The sequence below is a fragment of the Dermochelys coriacea genome, chromosome 2, assembly GCF_009764565.3.
Source record: "Dermochelys coriacea isolate rDerCor1 chromosome 2, rDerCor1.pri.v4, whole genome shotgun sequence".
In the NCBI taxonomy this organism is placed as follows: domain Eukaryota; kingdom Metazoa; phylum Chordata; order Testudines; family Dermochelyidae; genus Dermochelys; species Dermochelys coriacea.
The window spans coordinates 180,945,500-180,955,774 of record NC_050069.1 but is presented as its reverse complement, the minus strand read 5'-3'; the positions used below and the strand labels follow the sequence as shown (position 1 = coordinate 180,955,774).

Here is a 10,275-nt window from a genome sequence, read left to right as displayed (position 1 = left end):
CAGGCTGGGCTCCGCGCGGGAGGGAGCCCATGTGATCAGCCCAGGAGGAGGCCAAGGCCGCTGGCGCCTCCTCCCCTGCGGAAGGAGGGGAGCGCAGATGCGCACCGCGGAGGGAAGCGAAGGGGCCGCGGCGGTCTGAGCCGGAAGGCAGCGGCGGGGAGAGCCCGCAGCGCCTTTGCCGCGCGGGGACCGGGGCTGGGAGGGAGAGGCGGGGCGCGGCGAGTTGTATGCGGGGCTGGCTAAGTCCCGGCGGCGGCGGGAGAGGAGAAGGCTCCTTCCCCTGCCTCGCGCTGCGCAGTCCGCAAGCAGCCGCGGGCGGGAAAGAAACTCCGCGGGGAGGAAGGAGGCACCCCCAGCGGCTCGGCTGCTGGCTACGGACGCGGCGCCCCCCCTTTCTGCCGCCGCCGCGCTCTCTCCCCCTCCAGGCCGGGGCCACGCTGCGGGCGAGGAGAGTGGCCGGCCGGCCGGCCGGGGGCAGGTTGCCGTGTGGGGAGCGGGCAGGGGGCGGGGATATTTTTAACTTCCCCTCTGCTCGGAGCCCGCGCCCCGCTGCCAAGTGCGGAGCCGAGCGCTTGCAGGCCCCTCCCCCTGGTGGGCGATGCGGGGCTGGGCCGGGAGAGCTGCCGCGGGCCGGGGGCCGGGGCACAAGTCCGCGCCCAGCGTCGCCGCCTGACGGGCGCCCCGCGCTGCCGTGAGCCCGCAGCTCGCCCCGCTCGCGCAGCCGGCAGGAGAGTCGCCGCCCGCGCCGCGGGGTGGGAGCGAATCGCGCCGCCGGCCATGGGCGGCAACCTGGGCTGCCACCGCTCCATCCCCCGGGACCCCTCGGACCTCTGCCACAGCCGCAAGTTCAGCGCGGCGTGCAACTTCAGCCACATCCTGGTCAACCAGGAGCGGCTGAACATCAACAGCGCCACGGAGGAGGAGCTGATGACCCTGCCCGGCATCACCCGCCCCGTGGCCCAGAGCATCGTGGAGTACCGGGAGTACATCGGGGGCTTCAAGAAAGTGGAGGACCTGGCGCTGGTGAGCGGGGTCGGGGCCGCCCGGCTGGAGCAGGTCAAGTTCGAGATCTGCGTGAGCAGCAAGGGCAGCTCGGCGCAGCACTCGCCCAGCTCCCTGAGGAAGGACCCCAACCCCGAGCCGCCGCAGCACCTGGCCGCCGCCAGGCTCAACATCAACACGGCCACGCCGGCCCAGCTCATGAGCATCCGTGGCGTCACGGAGAAGATAGCCCACGGCATCGTGGACTACCGCCGGGAGCGCGGGCCCTTCCGAAGCATCGAGGACCTGGTGAAGATGGACTGCATCAACTCCTCCTTCCTGGACAAAATCAGGCACCAGATTTTCACCGAGAGGTCACGGCCCCCTTCCACCAATACCAACGGGGGGCTCAGCTTCACCGTCAATCCTCACCCCAGCCCCACCTCTCTGAGCCTCCAAAGCGAGGACTTGGATTTCCCACCTGGGGGCCCCACCCAGATCATATCCACTCGCCCCTCGGTGGAGATGTTTGGCGGGATGAGAGACGGCAAGCCTGTGCTGAGGGTGGCTACCTGGAATCTCCAAAGCTGCTCTGTTGAAAAAGCCAACAACCCTGGCGTGCGAGAGGTTGTGTGCATGACGCTGCTGGAGAACAGGTAAGCTGCTCAAATGACATTGCCTTACTTGGCTTACCTTTCCAAAAAGCTGTGTACTTTGATCCTCATTACTGCTTCACAACGTTGTATGTATTACCCCCATTTTTCTTGGTTCATCCTTAACTGGGGGTGGTCCCTCAATGCTTTGGACCTAGTGGGTTAGTGCATAATTTGGGAATGGTGTATTACGGAAAGATCAGATGGGCATACTGTCTGTTTCTCTCTGTCATGGCAGTACAAGACCAGGCATCTAAATTCCTTTAGAAAGTTTTGTGTGAATATGAAACAGATTATATTTGTAATGTAACTACCTAGGCAATTCAGAAATGCTTCGATCTTCAGCCAGTGTAGAATGCTGCAGCTCATCTGGTACAGTATAGCAAGTCTTATGGACACACATCATTGCTCTGTGCTGTGCAGTAGTCATTTACTCACAGGTGCAGTTCATGGTGTAAATGTTCTGGGACACTGTCATGGTAAAGGTGGTTGCAATCTGCTTACATCTCTTTTTGTCTGTCTGATGCTGAATCCCCTATGACTGGTAGCAGCCTTGGGAGCGGAGAGTAATGCATCTGGAACCTCCTATCTCAGGCAGTCTGCCAAACCATGGTTTTAGCGAGCTTAAGGGCACAGTTCAAGACCTGTTTGTCTGGTCAGAGATTGGACTGACCTTTAGTAATGTCATGAAATAGTTCTTTAAGAGTAAGAGGTTGTGCCATATTTTGTAACTGTTTCATTAAGGTAACACAAACATGTGCTTGGATGATGGGGATCTATATACATTTCTATGATAAATAGTTGCTTGCTAAACTCTCTATTTTAAAGCGATTTTCCTATCATACAACTGCAAAAGAACTCTGAAAACAACTTTTCTTTCTAGCTCTCCTTCCGCAACTTAAAAAAACAGCTGATCTGATTGTGTTGTCCAATGTTGTGAAACCAAACTTTGCTCCCTTGCAAGTTTTAACCCGAAACAAATTTGTTTGGATGACCCTCAAACATCTGAAAATGAGATATTTTGGGGAGAGGGGAAGTGCTGACAAGCCATTATCTAGTGCAGGATTACTAGCACTATTTTTTTTTTCAAAACTGTACTGTCAAGTTGAATAATGGTAATTGTTTATGTGATTGCAGAGGTCAGGCTAGCTAGAAATACAGTATGTTTTATCACACTATATTGTAGTTCTTGTTTTGTTTAGAAAAAATATAAAGCCATGGCAATAGGCAGGAGAAGTGTTCTGGAGTAACAGTATATGACAAGGCTGTGCTGCAATGTTCCTGCATTGCAACGTATCATTGGTGAGCCAAGTGTTTTGACACAGGAAGCTTATTTCCTACAGGCATGCCATGGTTTGATAGCAAGAAAGCTATGTGGGCATGAAATGGTATAAACCACTGAGTGTTCGGATGTCCTGCTGCCCATTTCAGCTTAACACTTTTGGTCTGGGGTTAGTATTCCTTGACCTCTGTGCTATTTCATATTTCCTGTGCCTTCCTTTGACCATGGTCAATCTCCTGTTGCAAACAAATTACTAGCCAGTATTTTTAGTCGGAGGAGAGCATAAGTGATATTAATTTATTTGCTGGTTATATTAAAAAAAATCATCACCATTACCAGCAGTGTGTGGCAGTCAGTCATTTCCAACTCCACTGGAGAATGATTTTTTTTTTTCACCTGTAAGTCAAAAGCAGCCAGAAATAGAGTGGAAAAGTAAGGGATATCAGAAAACCACAATAAATGGGACAAAAGGAAGGCCAGAGAGAACACAAAAGGCTGAGGAAACAAACAAACAAATGCAACTAAGTAATACTCACTAATCTCGGGATGATTAAATTCCAGTACTGAAAGGAAAGTAATTTGATTACATAGGACCTGATCTTGTGACGCGTTGAGTGTCCTCAACTTCTGTGCATTGAGCTAGCTCAAAGAGCCAGTGGTGAATTCAGAAGGAATTGTGAGTGCTAAGCAAACTCTGAAAATCAAGGCACAAATTTTTAAAAACAGGCAATTAAGTTGCATTTGCAAAATGTGCACATGTAATTATGCATGCAGAATAGAGAATTATATGCATACTTGTATATTTTGCACATATAATTGTACAAATACCCCAAAATATGTACTCACATTATGAATATGATTTAGATGACTCTCTTTGAAAATATGTTCCCCAAAGTATTGATTGAGCCTATTGCTAATGTAACGTTTAATTTTCCATTTTTGTAGACCAGTTTAGGCATTTACATTGAACATGCACTCAAAACTATGTACACACACAGTTACTCTCACAGAGTATGGTCTGAATGGTTTCTAATCAGGAGCACATATGTGGATAATCAGAGTCTGGAAGGAAGTGAGAAAGACTAGAGTGTATAGCTAAGCAATGCTAGCAATAGGTCATTCAGTACTTGGGAAGCAAGTGGGAAAGAATCTCCTCTCATTCATACTAGTGCTACTGAAGTTGGTGGAGTTTCGCTGCTGTAAAATTGACTTCATTGAGCTCCGCAACAGGCCCTGCTCTATGTATTAGTGGAAAGATTTAAATTCCGGTCTCCAGTCATGTACTTGTTGGAAAGTGATAAAGTGCCCAGCAGACTAATCCTTGCCGAGTTAGATTAATTTCCAATAATAATGAGCCATGGAAATTCAACTCTTGCTTGCTCAGTCATGAATATAACACAGAGGGCTTATCAGCACTTGTTGAGTCCAATGACATGAGCGAGGCACAAAGGTGAATGTTTAAGTAGCTCAGAATGCACAGCGAGCAGATCACATTTGTCACTTACATTTCCAAGCATTGATTCCACCTGTTGTTCAGTGGATTTGCAGTCTATTTAGCCTTATCACTTAGCTTGCAGGAATGCATGCATGCTGTGAATGACAAGTTGCTAATGTATTTTGTGCGCAGCTATATTAAGATAAATGAACATCTTGTACACACTTCCTTGTTACAGTATATTGTCTAAGGGGCTGGAGTACTCTGCACCCAGAGAACTGCTCATGCTTATTGATGGTCTGGTCCTACACTGCTTGGCACCATGTACAGTCCTCTACATCTGTGCTGTGCAAAGTCAGTATAAAACACTGCCAAATCAAGATTACACTCACTTTGCATAGGGGTAAAGGTCTGCACAAAGTGCAGGGCAGTGGAGAATCAAGTCTACTTTTCTAAAGCTGCCTTTGTCTGTGGTGCTGTTTTTCTGATGACCAGCCCACAGGGAGTAGCTTTGAGACCGCCAGATGGTTTTACACAAGCCATCACGCAGTTCTGTTAACAGCTTCTTTCAGTAACTGTCAACCCTGGCCAAATTACTGTCCATATCTGCTTACTAAGCATATAGGACATCCAGTTGCCCTAACAGGTGAGGACAGAAGGTGAGGGTCCCCCCTTGTTATTATAAATACCGTTCAGGCCCTGCATAATCTATGTATGAAGAATGGTAATACAGGGAGAGAGAGTACTATACACCCTTTGGTTACAGAAAGAGCAAGAAAGGGTCAAACTCCACATTCAACTAGAAAGTAATCTCTTTAAGAATGAGAAAAAAAATATCTAACTCAGGCCCAGAAGTGCTAAGGTTCTTTAAGAATAGCAGCAAAAGGAATGCACTTTGATTGCTCTAGTATCAGCTGTACCAAATCCATTACTGTTATACAAAAACAAGGAAGGACAGTAACACCCCCACGCCAACACTTTGTTACATATATGAAAGGGATCCATTGTTAGCATTGCATGCAGAGAATGAGAAGCATATATTTTCATTCCTAGGACTAGAGAGATTTCAGCAATTTTGGAAGAGATTAACATGGCTGATGTGCTGGAGAACATGTAGTGTGATTGGATTAAAGTATCAAATGTATAGTGAAGTTAACCAAACCTGCAACATTTCTGCAGACCTAGTTCACAAATCCAGGATTTATTTAAAGATCGTTAGAGTTCTTTGTATCAAAATGCAGATCTCCATCCCCTACCTGCCCTTAGTCCCCCAGTGCAAATGCGGGCACTCTAGAGCAATGGTTCTCAGCCTGTGGACCATATTTAAGGGGTTTGCGAAAGACTTAGTCTGAAAATTGACTGAACAGAATTCAACTATATAGAGAGACAATAGATTTCCAATGGAGTCTGCATCTCCATTTGTCATTTTTAGGGGTCCGCAAAGGAAAAAAGGTTGAGAACCACTGCTCTAGAGCAGCTAGTATCCCTTCTGAAAGATTTAAAGTAACAGAATTTGGTTTTGAGAGGTAATAAGATAGTTAATGAACATGTTGGTGGGGAGATAATGCCACAGTTTCATAAAACATTGAATGAAATGTTAGGTGTGAGTCAGGAAAGTTTTTTTTTATTTTTTCACTTGTTGAGAGCTTTTCCATGTACGGTTTCAGAGTAGCAGCCGTGTTAGTTTGTATTCGCAAAAAGAAAAGGAGTACTTGTGGCACCTTAGAGATTAACAAATTTATTTGAGCATAAGCTTTCGTTCACGTTCGTTCGCTCATTCACGAAAGCTTATGCTCAGATAAATTTGTTAGTCTCTAAGGTGCCACAAGTACTCCTTTTCTTTTTCCCATGTAAGTTAGGCCAGTTAACCCTCTCCACTCTGTAATTGGAAAATGTGCTAACAGCAATCGGTGTTTAAGCCATTATTTGTTTTTTCTTTTAAATGTGCTATATGTAAAGTCCTGCTTATGGGACTGAGTCAAGAGGGTATTCTGTATGGTTATTTTAAGAAAAAAAATGTTATCCCCACCAGTATGGCCCTGGCTTTGACAATAATAGTTAAATAGCATAGCTTCAGTTTAGCATAGATGTTGCGTTCGTGTGGTTTAGTGGCATGGCAGGGTGTGCTGAACAGTTCTGAAGTACTACAAAAAAGTATACATCAAGTCAGTATACTGTCCATGAGAATGCAGCATTGCTCTGGAGTCTCTGCAATGAAAGGGTCCTTCTTGTTAGCCCCCACTGGCTATACTCCAGTGACAGTAAATTCTAGGTGGTCAGTGGTCTTGAGGTTTATGCAAAATCATGATACTGTGGTGAATCTTGTATTTCAGTGATGCATTTGATAACTCAGTATTTATTGTATGCTGCTGATTGTTTGTGGGCCAGATCTTGACTTATGGGTCAGATCTTGACTTGCTTTACTTACAGATGTGTTGTTCTCTTGACTTCAATTCTGGATCAGCCAATATATCTCCTGGGACTTCCAATGCAGCATGACCCCCCTCTGCCTGGCTGTGCCTTAAAAACACAATCCATCCATAAGCTTTGTAGGCTGTATTTGGTCCCCAGGCTATATGTTGGGTACTCCTGTGCTAGTACATGCCCACATTAGTTTCAAATCCGTACCCTTCTTCAGAAGTGTGGACATATCACTAGGGGATCAGGACAGTCTCCAGAGGGTCACACACATCCCTGTGTGATGCACAGTTTAGCTTCACAGGGTCCCCCTATCTGTGAACATTCCAGGAGTAGGTTCAAGATGAGCATGGTAAGGCTGGCAAAGGTGAGGGACTGTAGAAGGACACTACTTCATGGCTCCTCCCATCCTTTCTTCTGGAAGGTAGGTGCCTCAAAATGGACCATATAGAGCCTACTTCAGCCATTGGGCTGCAGTAGTCTTTGCAGAACAGCTGGAGAGCTGAATCAGGGTTGCTTCATGACCTGGATTAGGAGGGGAGAGAGTTCCTTCCATTTTCCACCCCACAATCTGCCCAGAACCTGGCTCTGCTACTCGGGCATGCACTGGGTTTAAGATTTGCTCCTTAGTGTATACCACATTTTCAGCCCCTTTTATTATGTGCAAAGAGTGTGCAATTTGCAGTTACATCAAGAAGTGTGATTTAAGTACGTGCATGTATAATTTGTGTTGATACAGAGAATATATTGATACTGCATCCTCTCATTGAACCACTCGCTAGAGGGTTCACTCGTAATCTTCTTAGTTTAGGAAACAGCATCTTTTAAACTAAATGTTCTAAGTGAACATTTGTACTTCAAAATACTGAGTAGTACTAGTGACCCTGAAAGGGCCTTTTTTTTTTTTTTTTTTTTTTTTTTTTTTGGCTATACTTTGTCATTAGGCAAATTTAAGATGACACAGGGTTTGAAAGCCAAATCTAGTACTCTCAAAAACAGGAAAAAAGTGCCAAGACTAAGGCTTAAATCCCACGGAGCATATGCATCTGATTCAGATGGAAGGAGTCTACTTGGAACTCAGATTACTATGTTTGATCGTCCACTTTGATCCCTCACTTTAATCAATCTTTTGGAACTGTCCGCTCCTATTAGTCATATAAAATATATAACCAACATTAACTCAAGTTGTATAATCATAGAAACATGTACAACTAAGGAATCTCTTCAGTTAGACCATCCAGATTTTGCTTTCAAGACTTCAGAAGCACCAAAGTTTGTCACTTGTTTCTTTTTTAGAAAACAAACATGCAGTACTCCCAGACTCTTAATCTGTCTTCCTGGTGGAACAACTTGTAATGTGGTTTTACTGTACACGAAAAGCTGTCAACAATTTTTTTTTTGGATGGGGGGGGAAAGGAGAGAGGGTTGTTTTGGTTTTTTTCCCAAAGCACCTTGTCTAACAGGTATGGGAGGCACTGTAATTACATGAGAGACAATTGTTTTATTACTCTTCTTTGAATTCTTTTGCACGGAGAGCTGGGGGAGGAGGCTGAAGGAAAAGCCTGACAGTTTGCATTCCCTTTCCACTCCCCCTCACCCTCCAAAAAAGATGGAAAGACGAGAGGGGCATGCGCCTGAAGGGTTCAAATAACTTTTTCTTAAGTCCTTTGTATGTTTTCTGATAGTAGTATAACAGGCACTAACTGGTCAACAAACAAGAGTGTTTCAAAGTCTCATCAAACACCATGTGCTTGTGTTTGTTATTTTTGTTTTGTTGCTAGAACAGTTGGTGACCCTGCCGAGTAACAAGGCGTGTCTTTATCTTTCTATTTTCCTTCAGTCATGCTAATGATATGGTGGAACACAGCCAAGAATAACTGCATTGCAATAAAAGAGCAGGAAAGAAGCATGACCCAAATAATTTGACCAAACTAATAAAGAGTAAGGGTGAAAGAATAAAATGGGATCCCTCTTGTAATATTTTAGCAAGTCCTGCCTTCCGCAGCTTCAAGACCAATTTAAGAAAGAAAAGCGTTGTTTTTACTGTAACTCTTGTATATGCAATTTATAAGTGAATTATTTTTCATGAACTGTGCATGTGAATTAGCTTTGCAAGATTGCCATGGAAATCTAACAGCTGAGGCACAAAGACTCCTGGGTAAAAAGGAGCATTCTTTAATATGATGAGGGGAAAATAACAAATGTCATTTTACTCATCCCAGGCAAATAGAAGTTTGCAGAGTTGATGTAAATGCATGCTGGATATCATCTTAGTGGGAATGCAGCAAGAAGTTACTGGCCAGATCCTTGGACTGTGTCTTCTTAAGGAGCTGTGCTGACTTGCACTAGCTGAGGATCTGGCACATTGTTCTTGGCTGCAGAATTATATGAAGACTATCGAGCTCAATGCTGCAAAGATCTGGGTGGCTTCTCTGAGGGCATGAATGTCCTTAACTCCCATTGGCTTTACTGCGTGTTGGGGGCAGTCAGCCCATAAAGAGTGGATGTAGCGAAATAATAACTTAGGCCCTGATCCATGCTCCCAAGATACCGATGTGGAGGGTACCCTCCATATGGAAATCACTGACTTATTGACTGGAAGGGGGATCAGTTGCCTCCATGATATTATTTGGTTCATCCTGACCCCACAGATGCTCCACAGATCCTTGCAGAGGGAAAGAGACTAAATGGCGATGGAAATGGAATGGATGGGCTGGGGGTGGGATCATAGAAGTGAGTATTATCCACCACTGCAGTCTTGTAGAGGTTTCCCTGGATGTCCTGTGGGCAGCAACAGGCAGTGGAGACCCTGATAACGCACCCTGAGCCATAGTACCAGGAAGCCTGAGATGGAGGGGAAACTGAGGACTAGAACCATCCTCTGCCCAGGTGGCCCTAACTTCCTCTGCATCCTTGGGTATCTACCAGGTTTGGGCCAGGCTCCACAACTTTCCCCATTTGAGGGCAGGGCAAACCCACAAGCCCTGCACCTTGGAATTATTGAGGATGGGAGTGGGAGGGAAGAACCTCACAGAAATTTCCTCTCCTAGGATCCCCTTCTATTGGTTGTACTGCAGAAGAGAATGAACTGGGCTTCTTGTTTACTTTTATTCTCAACTGTTTTGCTATTTTTCCTTTAGCGCCTACAGGCTATTATCAAGCCAAAACATCTTTGCCTGTTCACCAGCATTTAAGACAGGAGTGGGCAAACCTTTTGGCCCAAGGGCCACATTGGGGTTGCACAACTGTATGGAGGACTGGGTAGGGAAGGCTGTGCCTCCCCAAACAGCCTGGCCCCCACCTCCTATCCACCACTTCCTGCCTCTCTCAGAACTCCCGACCCATCCAACGCTCCTTGTCCCCTGACCACCCCCTCCCGGGACCCTGGCCTCTAACCGCCCTCTGGGGACCCCCTTCCCCTTATCCAACCCTCCCGCTCCCCGCCCCCTTACCATGCCAGAACCAGCCATGCTGTCCAACAGGAGCAGCGGTCCAGAGCGCTGCCC

General features: G+C 46.2%; 1 protein-coding gene across 1 annotated transcript in view; it reads left to right on the top strand.

Annotated features, from left to right (window-relative positions):
* The first annotated feature begins 219 nt into the window (after positions 1 to 219).
* EEPD1 (endonuclease/exonuclease/phosphatase family domain containing 1) overlaps positions 220 to 10,275 on the top strand; it is a 92,429-nt gene continuing 82,373 nt past the window's right edge. Inside the window, exon 1 of the mRNA XM_038392471.2 lies at positions 220 to 1,637. Coding sequence (XP_038248399.1) covers positions 778 to 1,637 — 860 coding nt within the window. The 5' untranslated portion in view covers positions 220 to 777. The remainder of the gene's footprint in view (positions 1,638 to 10,275) is intronic.